The following is a 24230-nucleotide window of genomic DNA, read 5'->3' as shown; positions in this document are numbered from 1 at the left end:
CCACGGTAGTGCTTTGGGTTTTTAAAACCTATCTTGGGTCCTGGATTCTTTAGATCATTTTACAAAAAGCTTTGTTTGGATTTAAAAAAAAAAATGTAGCTGTAGATAGACAGCATACCTTTATTTTATTTGCTTATTTTTTGTATGTGGTGCTAAGGATCAAATGCTGTGCCTCACACATGCTAGGCAAGTGGTCTGCCACTGAGCCATAGCCTTGGTCCCTGTTTGGACTTTTTTTTTCTCAAGAAAATGAACATAGATACACACACATCCAGTAATGTGGCTTATTTTTAGTTAGATGTTATGTCATTTTTAATAGAAGATAGGACTGAAGAATATCTCAGTTAATCACAGTTGTCATAATTATGGTACTTTTTCTTTTTAAGTTAACAAAAGCTATTGATGTGTTATATCTATTTTTTTCAGAGCTCTTGAACCAGCCAATCAGTTGGTGTAAATTTGAGGCCATGGCTTTGAAACCTGACCTGGTGAATGTAATTAAGGATATTGGTCCTCCTCCACTTGTGGTGATGTCTTTCAGCATGAAAACATTGCAGAATGCAAAGAACCATCAACATGAGGTAAAAAAAAAAAGGACATATTTTGTATTTGTTCCTTAGGTGTAATACTTGGCCTGAACTTGTATAGCTTTACTGCAACAAAATTGTTCTTGGAGGGGAAAGAATACTAATTTAGTACAAAACTTCATTTTGGAGAAGGAATTGAATTTGTTTCTTTGTCTGGTGTTGTGGATTTTTTCAAGGAGTTACATTGCTGAAAATATTTTTTAATGTACACAGAGAATAATACAATGAACTCCCTATATCAATCACATATTCAGCAGTTAGCAAATTTTGTGACACCTGTTTTTCTCCCTTCCCTTTTTTCTCTTGAAGTATTTTAAAGTCAGTTTCAAACAGCATGCCATTTTAACCCTGTGTGCCTTTGTATACATCTCTTAAAATATGCACATTTTCTTATATACCATCATTAGCAAGCCCAGTAACATTAACAGTGATTCCTTGATTTAGTCTGAAATCCCCAGCACATACTTAAATGACTTTGTTTCTCACAATGTCTTTTAACAGATGGTTTGAATCGGGATTTACACAAGATTCACAGATGGTGTTTAATTTTTGTGCCACTTTCATCTCTTTTTAAATGGTATAACTCCCACCCATTCCCCCCACTTTCTTTTCAATGACATTGCATGATTACAAGAATTACTGATAGTTGTCTCATATAATGTCCCATTTTCTGTCTGTATTTGTTTGCTCTGTTGTGGTATCATTGGACTTCTTCCTCTATACCAGTGGTTGGCAAACAGTGGTCTGTGAGCCAAATTCAGCCCACTACCTGTTTTTGTAAATAAAGTTTCCTTGAAACACAGCATATCTTCAACTGTTTTTGCTCTACAACAGCAGCGTCAGTTAGTCATGACAGAGACCATGAGGCCTGCAAAGCCTGAACTACTTATTTTTTGGTCCTTTATAGAAACAGAGTGCCTATTCTTCCTCCATCCTTCATACATCTATATGCTATAAGTTATCTCTAAAGGATGAATTAGATTCAAGTTCAGTTTTCTTAGCCAAAATACTTTATAGGTAGTAGAGTGTACTTCATATTGGAAGACACATAATGTCAGGTTAAGCTGCTGTTAGTGAGGCTAAGATTGGTCAGTGGGCTCAAATGGTGATAACCACTGTATATTTCTCCATCAGCTTTTCATCTAACCTTGCCACTACAGGTGTTTTGGGCTGTTGTGGAGTGCTGTTGTGGTCTATTGCGTTGTGAGATGTTGAGCAGTGTTTGTGGCCTCTACCTGCTAGATGTGTGTACCCCCTCTCCCTGCTAGTTGTAACAGTCTAAAAATGCCTCCAGCAATTGCCAAATATTCCTTAGAGGAAAATGTGAGGGTACAGTTATCCCCAGTTGAGAACTACTGTTCTAATGCCTCCATGAATTAGTCATTTTACCTCAATTAGTTATTTCATTAAGAGTTTTAAAATGGTGGTTTTTACACATACATACACACACACACACACACACACACGTATGTATATTCCCTATCTGTTGAATTCATTATTATTTTATTTTTGACATTATTATTTTGAAATGGGGTCTCACTATGTTGCCCAGGCTGGCCCTGAACTTCTGGGCTCAAGTGAGCCCCCTGCCTCAGTCTCTCAAGTAGCTGGAACCATAGGTGAGCACCAGTGTGGTCAGCTTGTTACATTTGATCCTTATGGTTTTCTTACTCTGATCAATGGGAGTTTCTTTATGTTTGCTTCATTTTGACATAAATGGGGGTATTTTTAAAAGAGGATTTTGGACAATATTTTCATTCTTTTAGTATGTGATTTCATCTTTATTTTTGGTAGTGCTGGAGACTGAATGAATGCAGGCTCTTGTGCATGCTGAGTGCATGCTCTACCACTGAGCTACAGCCCAAGCCCTGATCTTTAAATAATCATTTCTGTAGATGATCGGAGTTAATAGTTAAGTGTTTGGGAAAGGTTCAATAAGTCCTTAGTTAAAATTAAAAAAGAAGTGTCCGTTCTCTTCTGCCCAGAGTGAGGTTTTCACAGACTGTTTCCTAATAAAGGAAATAGGGCTCTGTGGAGAAATGGCTTAATGAAGGCAGAGAATGTCTAAGATAAATCTGGAACATCGTGTTATATCAGAAAGGAAGGATGATATTAAAATCTACTGAAGATATGTCAGAAGGACCCAGGAAACAACTTGCAGAGTATCCTACTGACCAAAGGTGGGACAATGTGAGCACGATAAGAATAATTGCAATAGATGGAAACACTCAAATTTATGAGTTCATGATGATAATAACAACAATAACACTGCCACATTGCTCATTTATGAAGGATACTCGGAAACTAACTCATTTTTAAAACTGATAAACAAGGGAATCAAATCAAGCATTATCCTGACTTTTCTGGAAAACATACTGTACCTCAGGCAACCAAATAATTGATGAAGTGAAGTTTCTGTTCTTAGAAGGTTTTCAGCTAATAAATAATGAAGGAAAAATGGAATAATACCACTTTCTAATCCCCAGTGAAATAATGGATCTAGGCCATGATTGACAGTGGCTGCTAATTTCACTGAAATATAGAAAAATAGACATTATGTGTCTGTGCTTTCTGATAGAAGTAATCAGTAGCACCTCTAAAGTATTTTTGCCAAATAGTTGAACCTGGTTTTGATAAAGTCATTTGATCTAACTGTGAATTTATAGGCAGTACAGAAACAGAATGTGTTAAATGAAAGTGACCCTATTAGGATATAAGCAACAGAATCCATACCACGGAGCATTCTATAGGATAAACAACTCAGTTTCTTCAACAAATGTAAATTGCAGGGAGATGATAGGTGGGGTAGGGTTGTACCTGTAGTTTTACATATCAGTAAGAGTGCAGAATATATATTAGGTGTCTGATAAGTGGTTTCCCCCTTCCTTTCTTTGCAGGTTATTGCTATAGCAGCTTTGGTTCATCACAATTTTGCATTAGATAAAGCACCCCCACAACCTCCCTTTCAGTCACACTTCTGTGGTATGTATTTTTTAAAGATACTTTATTAAAGACTTGATTTGAGTTTTTTCTTAGATCAGTACCTTGTTTTTCAAAAATTATTTTCAAGAATAAATAGTGCATACTGTTAAGGTTGTTTTTAGCTATGGAAACTAAGTTTTATTGTCCAGAGTTTTCTTTGCAATGAGGCAGGTGCCAAGGAATAAATTAATGTTCGCCTATTTGGGAGAGGTTATAGTAATATCAAATTGAAATTGAGTTGTACTACAATTCAATGTGTGAAACATCAACAGAATTCTGTGTGTTTAATGAGTCAGTCTCCAAGGAGGATTCTGATATAGTCCATGTTGAAAGCCAGTTAAATAAATTTTGTTTTAGCAAATTTATTTTGTTTTAGCAACACATTAGTTTTGCTAAACATAAAACAAAATTTATGATTACCGTGAAGTTTATCACTTAAGTAGGGGGAATACATGGAATAAAACACTGCTAATAGCTTGAAGAAAATGTGGAAGAAACTAGTCATTAGCTCATTTCAACAAGCCTTTATTCACCTCCTCTGTGTGTTACTGTGAGAACAGCTATTTTTATGGTGTAGAGGAGAAACTGTCATCTTTTCCAAGTTTGAGAAGTTTGAACTGAGTTACTTCATTGTAAACTGGTTGAGGCTTTGGTGGTTGTGGGATTTCCTTTGGGAGAGAATGTTATAATCATTCATTTTGACTTTGATGGATAGCAAAATTTGATCAAAGTTTTAACAATTGTAGGGATAGAGTTCTGTGCTTGGCTATTCATTTGAATCCCAACATGATCAATGAAAATACTTGAACCTTTTAACATTTTAGGGATGGGGGAATATTTATATCTAATTTCTAAATTTCTATTTGGAAACATGCATTGATGTCTACCTGAAATTACAATAAAATGGGTTTTGGAATTTTTTTCCCCCTTCTTATAGTTGTATCTAAACCGAAGGACTGTATTTTTCCATGTGCTTTCATTGAAGTCATTAAGGAAAAGGTAAATAGCTAATTATTCCTTTTAAATATGAAGTATTTATTTGTTTGGAAAGAAAATAGGAGGATAGTATGCTCCATGAATTTTTTTCTGGGCCCTTAATAAAATGGCAGGGGAATAATAAAATGTAGTGAGCTTTTCACAAAGCTAAATGTATTCAATATAAATAAATAATTTTTTTGGAGCGTACATTGTTTCTTTTTTTCTTTCATCTCCTTTTTTAAAATTTGTTCTAATTAGTTATACATGACAGAATGTGTTTTTTTAAGATTTTTTTTTTAGTTGTCAATGGACCTTTATTTATTGATACATGGTGCTGAGAATCGAACCCAGTGCCTCATACATGCCAGGCAAGTGTTCTGCCACTGAGCCACAACCTCAGCCCGACAGAATGCATTTTGACACATCATACATAAATGGAGTATAACTTCTCATTCTTCTGGTTGCGCATGATGTAGAATCACACTAGTTGTGTAATCATATATACACATAGGGTAATAATGTTTGATTAAAAGTTCACTTGTTAATGTCTTCACGTGACAAAATCAAATGCTGCAACCCTGTCAGGTTTCATGTATATTATTTTAAATTGACTTGAGAAGTCTAACAGTTTGGGGGTACTTTTAGGTTAGGCTATCATTTGTGACATGTCCTGAATTACCTATCCAAGTACAGTGACCTAGGAATTCTTGTAGAGTCAAACTGACATTTTTGTGACGTAGTTATGGAATACATATAGTTATCAACTTCTATTTTAAGAGATTTTTAATAAGAGCAGATTGAATACTTGATTTATATTCAGTAATCCAAGTGGAAGGCTTTTGTATAAAGATAGATTTTATTTATATTTAAAATACTCATAATTTTTATATTTGTTTTTAGTCTAGTTTCTTATTTATCTGTTCTTATACCATTATTTGAGAATAGTTTATATAATCCTTGGGATTTCTTTTCCTGATAAATACATCAACAGTGAAGTCTACCAGGGATTATATAAGAAATTAAATAATGCTTTTGAAAGGTACTCTGATTTATTTGCTTTCAAATGTGTCCAATGTACAAACATGTCTCTGTGGAAGGACATTTCTGCTCTTGCTGTTGCTTAGCACTTAAAATTTTGCTTTATTCTCATGCATATTACTAGAATGAGCTCCTCAGAGACTTTGTGCAATTATTATTGCAAAACCTAGAATCTAAAATTTCATTGCTGCATTTAGTTTTGAAATGGGGAGTTTCTTTTAACCCTAAGAAATCTTAATCCTGGTTAAACAAGAAGCCAAGGTACAATACTTTAAAGAGTTGGTGACTGGTGTGTTTTTATTAACAGAATGTGAAGGTTGAGGTTGCTACAACAGAAAGAACACTGCTAGGTTTTTTCCTTGCAAAAGTTCACAAAATTGATCCTGATATCATTGTGGTAAGTAGCTTTTTGATCATGTTGCAGGGAAACTCTTCATTTCTTAGTTCTTTTCAGTGTGACTTTATTGGTTATTTTTATTGTTTATTTACTTTTGAGCTCCAAAGAATCTTTTCAGAGTGAAATGCATTGCTATACTAATTGCAAATAGAAAGGGGAAAAACCCTTGCCTACTATAAGATAGGCTTTGTGTGTGTGTGTGTGTGTGTGTGTGTGTGGTGTGTGTGTGTTGCTCGGGATTGAATCCGGGGCTTTGTGCATGCAAGGCAAGCACTTTACCAACTGAGCTATATCCCCAGCCCCCTAGGCTTTTTTTCCCTAATATTAAAGCAACCCTTGAATTATTATTGAAGTTTAAAACACTCTAGTTATTTACAGTTGACGAGACCAGCATATCAGTAAATAAATGTATATAAGCTGTTAGTATCTTTAAAATTTTTGCTTAGTGACCCAGATGTATAGAGTCAACAGGAGTTAATTAATTCCCTTGATTTGGTGCAAATCAGAAAACTAAGTATTTTAGTTTTATGAGCCTAGTGGATCTCTATGACATTCCTTTGAGAGCTCATACTAGCAATTTTTTTTCTCTTGACAACTTCCCATGTTCCGACTAGATAGTGAGAGCTAATAATTCATTGTTTTGCCCCAGTTCGTAGAAGTTATAAAGCAAGATATTTACTTTTGTGTGTTTTTTGGCCTTCCTTTATATGCTTCTTGATAGGAATTCTTCCTTTTGTCTTTTTTTCTGGGTCAATTGATCAGTCAAACTCTATTGTTTTATTTTTTGACAGAAAGTATAATAAATGCCTATATTTTAAATATGATATTAGTAATATGGTTATAATATATATTAGTGGTAGATGGACACAATACCTTTATTTTGTTTATTTATATGTGGTGCTGAGGATCAAACCCAGTGCCTCACACATGCCAGGCAAGTGCTCTACCAATGAGCCACACCCCTGCCCCTATATATATATTTTTAGTGTTAGAAAAATTAATTAAAAACTGTTCTTATATTACAGCTTCTTTTTAAAAGATGTTGTAAAAATGTGTTGTTTTTAGATATACATGAGTAGGGTATTTTTGTTTGTTTGTTTTTTGAGATAGGGTCTTGCTAAGTTGCTTAGGGCCTCACAAAGTTGTTGAGGCTGGCTTTGAACTCACAATCCTCCTGCCTCAGCCTTTTGAGCTACTGGGATTACAGGCATATGCCACTGCATCTGGCAGTAGAGTGTATTTTGACATATTATACGTACATGTAGTATAACTTAGTCTAATTGGGATCCCATTCTTGTGGTTGTACGTGATGTGGAGTTTCACTGGTGATGTATTCATATATGAACATAAGAAAGTTATGTCCTATTTATTCTACGATCTCTTCTATTCCCAGTCTTCTCCCTTCCCTTCATCCCCTTTGTCTAATACACTTAATTTCTATTCTTCCCTCCCCTTGTTGTGTGTTAGTATCCACATATCAGAAAGAACATTCAACATGTTTTTTTGGGATTGGCTTATTTCACTTAGTATGATAGTCTCTAGATCCATCTATTTACTGCCAAAGTCATAAAGTAATCTGGTTATATTGAAGCCTTGCAAAAATGTTTGCCATATCCTTTAGGTTCATTTTTATTCTCAGATGTCTTATCTTGCAGTGGCATAGCTACTGTCCTGAAAGCCTGTGGATTGTTAAAAATGTCTCTGCACCCACATCCCTTTGTTATTTCAGGACCCATATTTAAAGTGTGAAAAAATCTGTCCATAGTCCTCTGGCTTAGCACTGGGCCCTCACCTAGTCTCTACTAACAGTAATTTGGTCCCCAGAGTGATGTCTTGGAGCACTATGATACCTGGCCTGACTTAGGATGTTAGAGCCAGGTCTGAGTGAGAAATTCAAATGTAAGATAGAGTCCTGACATGAGTTTGGGTCCCTGATCCCAGGCATGATAATTTGAAAATGATACATTCTTATAATCCTTTGGGACTTTAATAGACAAAACTGCCATAAATATATAATGGGGTATATTGTTTTTATGTGGTGGTAAAGTACACATAACATAAAATTAACCATTTTGACTGCTTTTAAGTGTACAATTCAGGGATATTAGCTACATACATAATGTGCAGCCATTAACATCATCCATCTCTGTAATTCTTCATCTTCTGAAACTGAAATGGTACTAATTACCTCCTCGTTTCCCCTAGCCCCTGGCAACCATCATTCTGCCTTCTGTCTCATTGATTTTGTGTACTCCAAGTGGTAGTATATGTTTTTAATTAAAATTAGTATCAAGTAAATCTATTTATTGATAACAATTATTTTGAACCTCGTCTAATTTTTAATTAAGTGAGTAATGTTATTCACGTGACAGAAATTGGAAATTATAGAAATGAAAAATCTAGTTGCATTTTGAGTTATTTTCTGTTCTATATAATTTTGTTTACTTCTTTTTAAGTTTTTTACTTGAACTATTCATTGGTATTATATATTTATTTTGTTGCATGTTTATTAAGTATCTAAATCAGTAGGGTTTGAACTCAGTTTTTAAAGAAGCCAAATGCAATTCCTGAATTTTCTAAGAAGTTTTTTTGCAAACTCCTACAGCACAAGCTGGTTTTCTGTTTTTAAGGAAGCAAAATTGAATTGTTTGAATACAGCTTTTAGTGATCATGTAAAAGTATGGGATGTTAAAATTTACATTTGCTTTTGAGATTGTGAGGCATGAGCTGCAAATTAAAAGAGATCATATGAACCTTGCATCAATTAGTATGAAATAAAGTTTATTCAAGCAATCTGCTTAGCAGCCTTGTTAATGTCAAGGCTAATGAATGCTGCTGATGAATAAATTCCTGAAGAAGAAAGGACCCCCAATCTGAGGTAAGCTCACGATGTCTTCAATTAGAGACCAGAAAAAGAAAGGGCAAAGAAATTCTGTGTGTTTGAAGATAAATCATCTAATTTGCGTTTGTTATAATGTTATTGGCTGCCTCCTTTTTCTGCCTAGGGTCATAATATTTATGGGTTTGAACTGGAAGTGCTACTGCAGCGAATTAATGTGTGCAAAGTTCCTCACTGGTCCAAGATAGGTCGTCTGAAGCGATCCACCATGCCAAAGCTTGGGGTAATAGTAGTTTTGAAAATCTTATTTCTTTTATTTGCCATTTTTTATTGGGTACTTACCAAGAAAGCACTACACTTTTTTGAATAGGAATTGATTGTCTTATACTAACTTCAGTACATTTTAACTTTGGTACCAAATGTCTTTTCCTTGGAATCCAGCATTTTACTTGAAAAAGCCACTGGTCATTTTTTAAATCAATGATTGGAATCTAGAAATAGTAAAGAAAGACAGCACATACATATTACTTTTACTTCAGCATTCCTAAAGTGATAGGCCTTAGGGTAGGGTTGCAGGGTTCAGAATTAATTGAGTATTATCATTCAGGAAGATGGGAAGAATGAATGGAAGGGAGTTAATGTGAAATATAAGAAAGCAGTGAGCTGTGTGCTTTCTCATGTAGTTAGCCTCTCATAGCAACTTCAATTTCATTTTGTAGACATTCACACAGGTCTAGTAGGGGAAGAACTGAGATTTGAACCTAGGTCAGTCTGACTCTTTTAAAGCCTATGTATTTTTTATTCTGCTTGCTTGCTTCAAATGTGGAGAGGTTTTGGTCATCTTTGTATGAAGCACCTTCTTCCTAACCCTGATACTGTTCAGAGATTGAAGTCTTATTTTACCTAAAGCTTACAAATAAAATCAGCATGTTATCTCATCAGAGAACTTAGGAATCTGTCCCTTTTATAATGATCTCTTGAGGATTCTGCTGCTGTTCTCTGCTATCAGAGTTGGGACTCTTACTCTTCTTTTTCTGTTCATATCTTTAAGGTGAAGAGGTTATTATTACTTACTGTAAACATTTGCTTATCTAACCCCTTTTTCCCTTCATACTCCCTTCAGACTTTTCTGAATATGGAATCTTCTCAGTGAGGTATACCCCAACCAGTCTATACCTTTAGGTATAGTCCCCCCAAATTCCTTATCCCTCCTACCCGACTCTACTTTTCCCCTTTGCCAGAAACTTATTAACTCCTAAAACTATATACTTTCTTATTTATGTTATTCATTGAATATATACAATAAAAATAAAGTCAGGATTCTTAGTTTTGTTTTTACTTTGTTCACTGCCATATCCTTAGAATAGTGTCAATCAGATACATGGTAAATGTTCAAAAATTTTCATTGATAAATGGAAGAACGAGAATTTTATCTTTGTAATTTTGAGGTCAACCTCAAAGTAGGATAGCATGGAATGTTCATGGGACTTGCTTTTTGTCCTCATCTTTGTAGGGCCGGAGTGGATTTGCTGAAAGAAATGCTACCTGTGGCCGAATGATCTGTGATGTGGAAATTTCAGCAAAGGAATTGATTCATTGCAAAAGCTACCATTTGTCTGAACTTGTTCAACAGATTCTGAAAATGGAAAGGGTTGCAATTCCAATGGAAAATGTACGAAACATGTACAGGTATGATCCCAGATTCTTTAGAATCTGTCTTGAAATTAGCAATTGAAGGATGCCACTACTATCCTTAAGCTATAGGGACCTGTGCCATGGTACCATGGAGCAGAAAATTGTCTTTATGTCAGCACCACCATGTCCGTTACTTCATAATTTGAACTAGTTTACTTCTTGAATTATTCTAATTTGATCTGTTTATGTCCATCTCCTTCACATGTTTTAACACTACCTTGATGTTTCCTATTGGTAATTTGGAAATTGATATGAATTTAGAGTTTGACACTTCTTTCACTTAATTTTTTAAATATTTCTTAGTTGTTGATGTACCTTTATTTTTTATTTATTTATTTACATGTGCTGAGGATCGAACCCAGTGCCTCACACATGCTAGGCAAGTCCTCTGCCACTGAGCCACAACCCCAGCCCCATTCTTTCACATAATTAATGAGATATTTTGGAAATACAAAAAACTGAGCAATCACTAAGCCATTTAGAGATATTACTTGCTTGTTTTTAAAGTAAGGTTTCTGCTACTTCTCTGGCCATTTTTTCATGTTTTCCTACCTGTTTCTCCAGAGTTCTTGGACTGCTGCTCTCTTTTGACCTTGTATCCTCTCCAAGTAATCTCATTGTCTTGAAAATTTAAATACCATATGGGGGCTGATGCTCCTCACTGTGTTTATTCAGTTTTGACTTTTCCCCTACATTTCAGATTCATGTATCCACTTGATGTTTAATATGAACCTTTAGTTTGTTCAGAACTGAGCTCTGATCTTCTCCCATTGTCTTTCTGTAGTCTTCCCTTACTAAATTAATGATACCTCTATTTTTTCATTACCATTGTAAGCCTTCAGTCATCTTCTCCCCTAAACCTCTGAGGCTTCCTTGGTTCCTCTCTCTGATATCCTACAGTAGATCCATTAGGTAATTCTATCAGCTCTTCTAAATATATCTAGACCTGACAACATCTTTTCACCTCCATTGACCCTACCCTGGTTCAGGCCACCATCCCCTTCCCCCTGAATTGAAGTTGTCTTAGTCTGTTTTCTGTTGTTTATAATACAGTACCACAGACTGGGAAAATTATAAAGAAAGGAGGTTTATTTTGACTTATGGTTCTGAAGGTCTAAGCTTGAGGAGCTGCATCTAATGATGATCTTCTTATTGTCAGAGTCCTGAGGTGGTACAGTGTATCACCTGGTGAGAGGCAGAGAGTGCATGTGTGTATCCTTAGCTTTCTTTTTTCTCTTCTTATAAAGCTACCTGCATTTAATCATGGGGGCTCAAAGCCCCCACTTTAAATACTTTAGTATTTAAGTTTCTACCCTCATAATATTTCACAATGGGGATTAAATTCCAACATGAGTTTCAGAGCGATAAACCATATTCAAACTGTAGCACTGGGTCTTATATTACCAGTCTCCTTGGTTTTGTTCTTGCTCCTTCGTGGTTTATTTTTAATCCAGGACCAAGGTTATCCTGCTAAAATTAAAGTCAGCTCAAAATCTCCCATTGACTGTTTCATTTGGAGTAAAACTGGTTTTTATTTTGGCTTATGGGGTCCTATGCACTGTGTCTCTATGCTGTTGACTGTCTTCTGCTCTCACTATCATTCTCTCTCATTCAGCCATATTGATGTACTTCCAGGTCCTGAAACTACCATATATGAAGTAAGCATATATTGCATGTTTACTGTGCATTAGGCACTGTCTATAACCAGCTCAGAGCATTGGAATGCTCTTCTGACTACCTGGATTGCTCTTCCCTCAGATACCTTTCCATAAGGCTTGCTCCTGTGTTAGTCAGCTTTCTGTGCTGTAACAAAATTTCCTGAGAAGAGCAAGTCAAGGGAAGATTTATTTTGGCTCACAATTTTAGAGGTTTCATCTGTAGTTGGTTGACTCTGTTGTTGTCGCATTTAGGCTTGTGCGTTTAAGCATTGTTGGATTCAGTGCTTGCTTGGGGTAGTTGTTATATGATAATGAGTCTAAATGCAGAACATGGTGGGGAACACATGGGGAGGAGAGAATGAAAGAGAAAGAGAAGTATACCCTCAAGGGCATCCCCCTACTAGGCCCACTTCTTAAATGTTTCTGCCACCTCCCAAACCCATCATGGATGAATCATGCTATAATCCTTATAATCCAGCTATACCTCCCAAAGGCCCCACCTCTGAACAGTACTGTACTGGGGACCAAGCTTTCAACACATGAGCTTTTGGGGGTCATTTCAGCTCTAAATCATAACACTTGTTCACCACTTCCAGGTCTTTATTTTCAATGAAGTTTTCTCTGGTTCTCTAACTAAAAGTTCAGTCTCTGCTCTTGATACTTTATACTGTCTTTGGGGCTTAACTTTTTCTCTTTAACACTTTGCATTATATAATACACTACATATTTAATTTATTTTTATTTTTTATACTCTTGTCTTCCCCATGAGGATTTAAACTCCATGAGGATAGGACTTCCTGTCCATTTTGGTTATAGCCAGTGCCTAGTGCACAGTAAACATGCAATATATGCTTGTTTCATAGAATGAATGAAAGGATTCAGTGATTTTCAGGTATGCAGTTATTAACACATATGAATTTTTTTGTAGAATTTTTTTGTGCTTAGAGAAGAGCACCGGGATCAATGGTATAAATGAATTCCTAATTACATACCGACCTTCTTTTAAATTGTTTCCAAAGGCAAGGTGCTGTTGCTCTGAAGTTACTTATACCAAAAATTCCTTGTAATATTTTATGAAGTTCTGATTATAGTTATTGTTTCTTTTAATTACTTGATTCTGTTTCATTCTTACTTTTCTGTACAGTGAATCTTCTCATCTGTTGTACCTGTTGGAACACACCTGGAAAGATGCCAGGTTCATTTTGCAGATCATGTGTGAGCTAAATGTTCTTCCATTAGCATTGCAGATCACTAACATCGCTGGGAACATTATGGTAAATTTAACTTAGAAAGGGGGAAAAAGCATTTCCTGTTGGAGTCAGTGCTTGCTTGGGGTAGTTGTTATATGATAATGAGTCTAAATGCATGCTTATAAAATGAGTAACTTGGATTCTGAAAGCTGGGCATCTTTTGTAAAAGGAAAAACTGGTTGGGAGAAGGGGAGGAATGCCAGGTGCAGTGTGCTGAAATTTGGGTGAACATAAGGATCATCTCTCTAACATCTGGATGTGTCTGGTGGAATGGTCCTTTTGGGAGTAAAGAAATAGCCAAGTTGTTAATACTTTAAGCTGTCTCTTTTATAATGCTTAAAGAAAATGTTAGAAATAATTTACTACTTCCCCCCCAAAAAAAGCAGCCTTTATTTTAGTAGTAGTTTTGAAGGAGGTATCATGATAAAATTAAAAATAACTAACTCAAAGTTGTTTTTGTTTGTTGTGATTTGGAGCTCAAATTGTAAAAAGAATTTCTATTTAATAGTCCAGGACACTGATGGGTGGACGATCTGAACGTAACGAGTTCTTGTTGCTTCATGCATTTTATGAAAACAACTATATCGTGCCTGACAAGCAGATTTTCAGAAAGTCTCAGCAAAAACTGGTGGGTCCAAAATTACGTAGTATTTTGCTTTTCTTATTCCTCCTTTTTAATTACCTAGATAGCTTTTTTTTTTTTAATTGCTGCAATAACATCTGCCTCTAGAATAATCCCCTGTGTACTAGAAATCATGTCAAGTTTGTTCCAGTGGGTTTGTATGGTTTCCTTCTCTACTTTTTTTCTGTACAGACAAAATTATTTGTGAAATATGAAATTCTTAAAGGTGGAATTAGACCTTTTTGGTAGATAGCTACACATGGAAAATGTTTTGTCACTTAACCACTATCCAAAGCTTAATGTCAGTTAAACCTTTAATTTCCTTAAACCAGTGAGCTTTTTATGTTGCATTTTTTCTGTACAGTTTTAATATCTGTAATCTAAAATGCTTGGAACTGGAAGTGTTTCAGATTTTGATTTTTTTTCCAGATTTTGGAATATTTGCATTTTTGTAATGAGGTATCTTGGGGATGGGATTGAAGTCGAAACACAAAATTGTTTTATGCCTTATATAATACCCTGTAGTAATTTTATACCATATTTTTAGTGTACCTGTGTTTTGACTGTACCCTGTTACATGAAGTGGGGATTTTCTACTTGAATAAGGCATCATGTTGGTACTCAAAATGTTTCATATTTTTTTAAATATATTTTTTAGTTATACATTGACACAATATCTTTATTTTGTTTATTTATTTTTATATGGTGCTGAGGATCGAACCCAGGATCTCTCATGTGTGAGGCGAACGATTCACCACTGAGCCACAACCCAGCCCCTGTTTCATATTTTTGAGCACTTCAGATTTTAGATTTTTAGATTGGGGATACTCGGTTTGAACTAGTATGATTATGAACACTACAATCAGGTTTCTGAAGTGGCCTCCATCATATTGGGGCTAAAACTTTAGCTACTGTTCTATCTATTGATGGTAAATGATACAGAATGGAAATTTAATGTTGAAAGTGTGATTAAGGGGGCTGGGGATGTGGCTCAAGCAGTAGCGCGCTCGCCTGGCATGCGTGCGGCCCAGGTTCGATCCTCAGCACCACATACAAATAGAAATGTTGTGTCCACCAAAAACTAAAAAATAAATATTAAAATTCTCTCTCTCTCTCTCACTCTCTCTTTAAAAAAAAGTGTGATTAAGGTTCTTGTATTTACTTGTTTTATGAACCTTACCAAAATTAATAGTGAATATTAATTTAGAACTATTTAATTTCTCCAGAAGCATTAAATGTGGGCCAATAGTAAACTACACAGGAATGGATTTTCAGTATATGAACATACTTATTTTGTTCTGTACAACTCTCATTCTGTACAATGAGAGTGAGCCAGGCATCGTGGCATGTGCCTATAGTCCCTCTGCTACTTGGGATGAGACAGGAGAATTCACTTGAACTTAGGCATTTGAGGTCACCCTAGGCAGCGTAGCAAAATCCCATCTAAAAAAAAAGCTGGAGTGTATTGGTGCATGCCTATAATCCCAGTGGCTTAGGAGGCTGAGACAGGAGAATCATGAATTCAAAGACAGCCTTTGACAGCATTGGCAAGGCACTAAGCAACTCAGTGAGACCCTGTCTCTAAATAAAATACAAAATAGGGCTGGGGATGTGGCTCAGTGGTTGAGTGCCCCTGAGTTCAATCCCTGGTACCACCTACCCCCCGCCCCCCGCAAAAAAAAAAAAAGAGAACGATAATACCTATGTGAAATACTGTAGTTTTTTTACATCATGAATGTTAGAGTGATGAATTTAATAGGACCCTTTTACAATTTCAAATTCTGTATAATATGAAAAGTTGAATTTTTAATAATCATGAATTAAAAAATATGAACTTTCTATGAATTCAGAAATATTTAAAATAGAACTTGCATATAATCTGAGATATAGCATTGCTTAGGAAACTACCATGCTTGGCATTCATTTTGATTCATGAACATATTACAATAATTGTCTTTTCCCATAGGTAGAACCATTAACTAAAAATAATGTTGGTTAAAACTAAGTACTGTTATTGAAAAAGAGAGAATGGTAAGACTTCCTAATTAATTAATTAATTGCTGGCTGATGAAGTTATCTTTCATTTGACATTAGGGAGATGAAGATGAAGAAATTGATGGAGAGACCAATAAATACAAGAAAGGGCGGAAGAAAGCAGCTTATGCTGGAGGCTTGGTTTTGGACCCCAAAGTTGGTAAGATGAGACCTTGGATTGGTTTACTCTGGGCGTTAAGGATTTTTTTTCATGTATAGCTAGACCTGTACTGGATCTTGGAAGTCAGCAAGTAGATCTCATAACGATCTTATTTTTATCTTGTATGTTGTGCAAATCTTGTTTGCCAGTCAGCTAGTATGGAATTAATGTGGATTTTTCTGCTATTCTAGTATAATTTTTATTTATATAATTTTTACATATCTTGAAATACTGTTTTTTTTTTTTTTTTTACTTTTTCTAACCACTTAAAAATATTTCTTAGCTTATGAATGATACAGAAATAGGCAGTTAGCTGAGTTTGGTTTGTGCATGCTTTGCCAACCCCTGGTCCAGTGTAGAAGCTATTTGTCCTGCAATGGGAGTACCTCTCCTTTCTTCCCTCCATTCTGTGAGGGTAGGTTCTGCCTCTGCCAGTATGCTAGGACCAGTTCATTTGGCCAACAGAGTTAAATACAGATAATAGCCACAAAATCAAACTTTAACAGGAGAATAACTTTTCCTTGTCAAGAGTGGCAAAGATAATGTTTTGTGGTGGAGCTAGAAAGGATCTTATTTTTAAGCCGTTTTGACCATTTCTAAGTGTACAGTTCAATAGCAGTGTTACACATATTCACATTGTTGGACATAATGTGAATTTTATCAAGTAATTCACTCTGAGTAGGAGACATTTTTGACAAAAGTGGATTTATTATTGGTTGGAGTCACATGGAATAGTAATACTTTGGTGTTACATTTGGACTTGAATGCTGACTATGTGATCTTGTGTTGCCTGTTGAACATCTATAAGACTTGTTTTCTTCTTCTGTAAAATGGATATAAGAATAATCTACTATAGAGGGATTTAAGGAATAAATAGAATTGTTTGACACAGGGTAAGCTGTCAATAATATATGTTTATGGTTATTGTCTTAATACTGGACATTTATTTTTATTCAGTTTCTTCTCAAAGTGAAGGAAACTCTTTGTAAATGTCCTAGAGAAATACAGTAGCTTTCTGTTCACCTTTTGTAAGCAAAAAGGGTGGATCGTTCCACTACTGACATTCATATAAATATTTCTTATCTGGTTTTCAGCACAGTTCATGTACAGGTAAATGGGCTACCCATTTTATTGTTTGAAGGTGTGTTTGTAAAATATATATATATATATATATATATATAGTGATGGTGAAGCTGGGAGTGGATATCCACACACTTACTGGTGGTTTTTTTTTAAAAGAGAGAGAATTTTTTAATATTTATTTTTTAGTTTTCGGTGGGCACAACATCTTTTATTTTATTTTTATGTGGTGCTGAGGATCGAACCCAGCACCCCGTGCATGCCAGGCAAATGCATTACCGCTTGAGCCACATCCCCAGCCCCTGGTGTTTTATTTGGTGTTGGGTGAGAGAATAGGTGGGAAGGAATGCTTGCTTGAGGGAGAATTTAGCAACATTCTTTTGGAAGTAGATATGATCTGTCTCCAAAATAATTGGCCCTGAGTGGTGTTTTCCCATAATAATGGTATATTTGGGGATTGTTGGGGAAGGACTGGTTCAAGCTGGTTTCATGGGGAGACAGAATCTTTTCATCAATCTTTTGTGATCTGGGCTTTCACGCTAATCCAAGTCATTTTATGGTGTGATAGTCCACTCTGTCTCTTTTGTCTGCTTTATAGTGCTGGAGAGTATATGGTTTCTATTACACTTTTTAATAGAGTACTTCTAATATGTTTTGACAGTGTTTTTCTTTAGACTTTTTTGACATTATGTGACCTTTTTATTTCAGGTTTTTATGATAAGTTTATTTTGCTGCTGGACTTCAACAGTTTATACCCTTCCATCATTCAGGAATTTAACATTTGTTTTACAACAGTGCAAAGAGTTGCTTCAGAGACACAGAAAGTTACAGAGGTTTGTATTTAACTGGGGTCTCTTGAAATTAGGATTAAAAGTATTGCTTAAAGGAGGAGGAGAACCAAAGGAGTTAGTGTTGTAGTTTTTCTTCTTCTTCTTTATGCCTTTATTTTTATGTGGTGCTGAGGATCAAACCCAGTGCCTCATGCATGCTAGGCAAGCGCTCTACCACTGAGCCACAACCCCAGTCCCTGTAGTATTTCTTCTTAAAGGATATATTAATTATGTCCTTAGTTATCAAAAGAGAGGTTGTCCAGAAAGAGATAAATTGGTTCTGTATCTTTTTAAAAGTAGTGTTATTGAGGTATAATTCACACACATTACAATCCACATATTTAAACCATGCAGTCCTGGCGTTTAGATTATTCAGTTTGTAATCATTACTATATTCATCTTTAGGACATTTTTATTATTTCCCAAGGAAACATTTTACTATCATATCCCTCCCCCCATTCCTCCCAGCTCTAGGGAATCACTAATCTTTCTGCCTATATAGATTTGTGTATTCTGGACATTTCATATAAATGGAATCATACAACATGTGGTCTTTTGTATCTTCCTTTGCACATTATTTTCAAGGTCCATCTGTGTTGTAACATGTATTGATACTTCTATTTTTTCTTTTCTACCTGCCTGCTTGCTTTCCTTCCTTCTTTCCTTTGTCCTCCTTTCCTTCCTTCCTTCTCTTTCTTCATAGCAGAAGATGCCTATTTGCCCTCTAGCTTCTTAATTTACATGTTGTTTAGTTCCAGCCACCTGCCCAGGAGCTGTTTTTCATTTCCAATTCCATATTCCCAAAAAAAGAGAATCTAATAGGCTTGCCTAGGTCAGTGAGCACCTCTGGTCCTATCACTTGTGACCACAGGAGTGGGTTCACAGAGTACAAATCTGGCTGTTAAATATGAATCTTTCTATGGGACTAGAGGATAATCTTACAGAGGTGGTATTGGGTAGACAACCTCCCAAATAGTGACTGCCTTTGATTAATATTCTTTGGGCTTTGTCCTACTACTGTACCAGCACGTGGTAATTATCATTATCCAGCCCTTTTTCCCAACTGCTGCCCAGCAGTGTTTTGTTTATTTGAGCTTTTCAATTTGGATTCTGGATATATAACAGAATCCTTTCAGAGTAGAAGGACTTTAGAAGTCACCTAAGAAATATACATGTAGCTATTAATGGATTCTGTATCATTTTCATGTACAATATTTTATCTTCAGATCAGTTAGTGTCACATAGGTAGTGATGGTGAAGCTGGGAGTGCAAATTTTTTGACTCCAGATCGTTTCAAGTTTACTTTTCATTTGACTTTCATAGTTGCTGTAAATAAATTGGAATGTGTAGCAGGATCTTTTTAATAGGTCTGCTATCATCATGTGCTATATTGGAAAACAATAGGTCCCTATTACTATTCTAAGAGTGTTCATTTGCAGATATTGATCTTTATAAAATTAGATACTTTGTAAAGGCTGGCTTATCAAATGGCATTGACTTGACATACTTTAAGCTAAGAGGTTTATTTTAAATTTTGTACCTTTGAAAGGGCAAATGCATCTGGCTTTTCTTTGTAGCCTGTTAATAGAATTAATGGAGACTTGAGAAAAATGGTCTAATGCTTTCCCTGCTGTAAATTTTAATATAAGAAGACTGCTGGTTGCTTTTTAAAAATGTTGCTATTCTTCTGCCAATTGTAAAGCAATTTATAGGTAAAAAGTATTACATCAGTGCTAAGGAATATATTTGTATTAATTTTTAGAAATGTCATGGCCTATTTAAATGTGCTTCAAATTCTTAAAAGAAATTTGCTAGTTTAGTATTTAGCTTTTTATTTTTAGTCTAAAACATTTACAATAATTGCTATGATTCTCCATAGTTTTAAATTTCTATAGCATTTTGTTTGGTCGTACAAATGCTTTAAAATGGTAGTTTAGCTGCTGGTTATTTTTTTAAATCCTAGAAGTCTGTCTGAGCGTTTGTATTTTAAAAGCAATTTCCCCAAACATGTTGCTCCTCAATCTTGTTGAAGAGGATGGTAGCATGTGTAAAAACCCATCCCTTTAAATGAAATCAAAATTTGTGAGTAACTACAGGGGTGGGAGATATTGGGAATGACAGGCTGATAGAACACGGGTGGGAGGGAGGTGGTAGTGGGAAGGGCCATGGTCTGCAATCTGTTCCAACTCTTTCTTAGGGAACGTTGATCTTTATTCATATAAGAAAGAAGCTTTTAAAGATGTGATCGTGGGGTAAAGTGGCTACCAAATATTATTTTAGAATTTTATTTTACTGAAGTTTTACTCTCTGAAAATTTCTGTTGTGTGTTTATCAGGATGGAGAACAAGAACAGATCCCTGAGTTGCCAGATCCAAGCTTAGAAATGGGCATTTTGCCCAGAGAAATCCGGAAACTGGTAGAACGGAGAAAACAAGTCAAACAGCTAATGAAACAGCAAGATTTAAACCCAGATCTTGTTCTTCAGGTATATTTTTTCACTAAGAGACATCTGAATGAAAATTTCAGCTTTTACAATTTGATTATTTAGGAATAGTATATAATAGTACAAACACTCAAGATGCTATGGGCAAACACATGTGCTTATTTTATTTGTGGATAAGTTGCCATTCAAAAACACTAGACTGCCTTAGAATAGGAGGTACTTCTATGTGCAATGGGTGTATCTGTGCAAGATCTTTCTGAATTCTGGAAACTTTGGAGTCTATATATGCTTGCTTCCAGGAGGTTAGGGCATCATAGACCTTGGAGGACAGATTGAGTATTTTAAGGGCTCTTTTTATTTCAGGGATATTGAGGGGTTCTTTTTCTCACTGGTAATCTAGAAAGATACCTAATGTAATTCTTAAGCATCTGCAAATATTGTTGTTTGTCTTTCGTCCTTGTGTGGCTTGCAGTATGACATTCGACAGAAGGCTTTGAAGCTCACAGCGAACAGTATGTACGGTTGCCTGGGATTTTCCTACAGCAGATTTTACGCCAAACCACTGGCTGCCTTGGTGACATACAAAGGAAGGGAGGTAAATGGCATAATCATATTCACATCTCTAAATATTAGAGTATTTTTAACTATACGTTTTGTAGTGTGGGAGAGACAAGTTTGCTCCCTAGTTATCTAGATTTAAATACCCACTTTTTAGAAAAAGTTTAAGACATAGGCATTTAAATAAAAATTTATTCATTCATGGGTGGGGGTAATTATTAAACATCTATGTGCCAAACTTTGTTCTAGTCACTGGGGATAGAGAATTAAGCAAGAATATAGGTCTCTGTTATTGCAAAGCTTGTATTCTTCCTAGGGTGATGGGGGCAGGGAGACATGTTTTTGAGGCCTGGGCTATTATGAAGAAGATACTTTGGTAAAACAAACAGTAATTAAATGAATGCACAAATATTAAAAAACTAAGATATTAGGACAGAAGTAAATACTCTGCAGATATAATTAAAACAGGGCAGTGGCCTAGAGAATGTTTATATGACTAGTTTAGATTGGTCAAGTTAGGCCTTTTTTGAAGAGGGAACATAAGGGAGCTAGTTTGTGGTACCGAGTTTAACTATTGGTATCTGTGAGGGAAAGGTGGGAGTCAGGAGGAAAGCCAATGTAGCCTTTTACTAAGGGATTAAGAGTTCCATCTTGTATGTGTTGCCTTTGAGATGAGTAATAGATCTCCAGGCATATTAAGTAGGCAGTTAATTGGGTGTGTAAATTCAGAATTCCAGGAGTATGTCAGGCTGGATTTATGTGGATGGAGAGTATCTGCTTTAGAATGATAGACCAGATACCAAACACATTTTAGGTACTATGACTTTATGAACACTATAAACTTCATCTGTTTAGTACTATGTACATTACTATTTTTGATTTGTAAAAGAATAGTTATGGTAAATATTAAATTCATTTGACTCCATTAAATTGCTATTTCCTGTCAGTGAATTTAAGACTACTCATTGTTAAAGGTGGTAGATAGTGGTTCTGGGTAGAATGCTTGTATTGGGGGTCTGGGCATGGAATCCTCTAGAGCAGGGTTTGGCAAACTATGCCCTTCTGGGCCAAATCTAGCCTGCCATCTATTTTTGTAAATGAGATTTTATTGAAACAGAGCCAAGATCATTCATTTATGTATCATCTGTGACTGCTTTTGTGTGGTAATAGCAGAGTTGAGTAGTTAAGATAGAATCTTGCATGGCCTGCAAAGCCTAAATTATTTGCTGTTTGGCACTTTCAGAAAAAAAAAAAAAAAGTTTTCTGACCCCTGCTTTAGAGTCTATATCAGCTTTGTCCAGTAGGATTTGAAGGTAATGAAATGTTGTCTATCTGTACTATCCAATACAATTGTCTCTAGCCATGAAACCTGTAGCACTAACTGACTGAAGAACTGGAATTTTTAGATTTATTTAATTATAATTAAAATGAATTTAAATAGCTGCATGTGACTAGTGCTACTTTATTGGATAGTGCATATCTAACTAATATGAAACAAACATCAGGATGTTTAGAGTCATTCTTTTGTTGGCAGCACTATCTTGGCTTGGGGCACAGCAAGGAAGGGCAAAGCTTGTATTGAATGCCAGTGATATGTTAGAACCTATTTGCATTATTTTATTAAAACCACTGAAGAGTCTTTTGACATGGGTATTAACGTCCCCTTTTGCAGAGGAAGCTAAAACCCAAAAGAGGTAAAGGATAACAAGTAGCTATTTTGAATTTGAATCATGTCTTTCTGATTGTCTTTTATGGAATTAGGGCAATCTCCTCCATATCAGAACATCTTTCATGACTGTGGTTCTGCTTTATATTCTGCCTCTTAGTTCTAGAAGGTCATCTTTTTTGATATTCATCATAAGACATAGACCTTTTTTTACATTAGAAAGATATAGATGTTTTAGGGACTAGTTGAAGTGAGAGAAGGATGTTTTCAGTTTCTTAGGCTAAGTTTACTTCAAAATTATTTAAATTTTATTTCTGTATATGTATCCAGTGGCTTCTGATAGAATACCATCTTATTTTTGTATTAGGAAATACACTCACTATGCCCCAACTGGGTGATAATACATGGGTTGACTATTGAGATTGGATCAAGGTTACTCTTAAGTTTCTCACGAGAGGCAATAGTTGACAATTTACTCCCTTGGAGAGTGCCTCTTGCTGTTGGGAAATCCCTGTTGTTACATTTTCTGCATTGGCTCAGAAATCCACAAGCTTAAAAGGGCACTGTTGATAATGATAAGCCCCAAATTTGTCCAATGATCTCCCCCACTCCTCTAATCCATTGTATTTTAAGGGCAATATTTTGGCTTAGCTAGATTTTTAATAGGGAGCTTAAGCTCAATTTTTGTTTTTCTGTTATACAAAAATATAACAACAAATTTTTACTAAATAAATGATTTAAAAACCCCTACTCGCCTCACTAAAAAACAAAGAATTTCAGACAAATGTAGAAATAATCATGTGATTTGAATTCTTTGTTTCTGTCCCTTCCCCCCTTATTCCTTTCAGTAAATCATGATGAATATTGCACCTATGGGAAGTAGGTCTTTAATATGAGGTTAATGAGAAATAATAATTATACAACTCCTCCCTGGAACTATTCTAGAAGATTCAAAGTCCTCTACACAAATTATTTGCTAAGATAAAAATGATTATTAAAGTATTGGTGATAATTATTAGCAGTAGCAGATGGAAATAGTCTATGGGATAATCTCTCTTTGAGTTTGCTAGAATTTTTCATATGTACTGTTAAGTCTGTGATTTTCAAGCATCTCTTAGTTATTAAAGGGATAACAATAGGTTGGATAAAGTGTAAAATGAGAGTCCTTTTAAGGAGATTTTGGAATACTTTCATAACTTATTAAATGTTTTTTTTTTGGTGATAAGATGGAATGGACAAAAAAATAATAACTTGAAGAACTTATTAGTAGTTTGCTTTTAGATTCCTTATATTAAGGTTAGAGCAGAAATTAATTAGAAGGAAACCTGATGGCATACCTTTGTAAAAATAAAATTTTGCATTTGGAGATGGATTAATGCATAGTCTGGGAGTCCTTGAAGTTCCCCCTTCCTT

At 35.3% G+C, this 24230-nt stretch overlaps 1 protein-coding gene and 1 non-coding gene across 2 annotated transcripts in view; both read left to right on the top strand.

Annotated features, from left to right (window-relative positions):
- Positions 1-24230, top strand: part of Pola1 (DNA polymerase alpha 1, catalytic subunit) — a 308693-nt gene that overhangs the window by 30361 nt on the left and 254102 nt on the right. The window contains exons 15-26 of the mRNA XM_046425334.2: positions 427-581; positions 3485-3569; positions 4507-4568; positions 5893-5982; positions 8988-9104; positions 10335-10510; positions 13319-13448; positions 13933-14052; positions 16141-16240; positions 18029-18153; positions 20486-20635; positions 21066-21188. Of these exons, the coding sequence (XP_046281290.1) occupies positions 427-581; positions 3485-3569; positions 4507-4568; positions 5893-5982; positions 8988-9104; positions 10335-10510; positions 13319-13448; positions 13933-14052; positions 16141-16240; positions 18029-18153; positions 20486-20635; positions 21066-21188 (1433 nt within the window). The remainder of the gene's footprint in view (positions 1-426; positions 582-3484; positions 3570-4506; positions 4569-5892; positions 5983-8987; positions 9105-10334; positions 10511-13318; positions 13449-13932; positions 14053-16140; positions 16241-18028; positions 18154-20485; positions 20636-21065; positions 21189-24230) is intronic.
- Positions 17177-17306, top strand: LOC124079671 (small Cajal body-specific RNA 24). Its single transcript, XR_006847422.1, has one exon. It is a non-coding gene; the product is annotated as a small Cajal body-specific RNA 24 (non-coding RNA).

This window comes from Marmota monax, unplaced genomic scaffold, assembly GCF_021218885.2.
Source record: "Marmota monax isolate L192 unplaced genomic scaffold, Marmota_monax_Labrador192_F-V1.1 WCK01_AAM20220418_F8-fsc00075, whole genome shotgun sequence".
Lineage (NCBI taxonomy): Eukaryota > Metazoa > Chordata > Mammalia > Rodentia > Sciuridae > Marmota > Marmota monax.
Note: the sequence above shows the minus strand (reverse complement) of the source record. Positions and strands in the feature narration are given on the sequence as shown.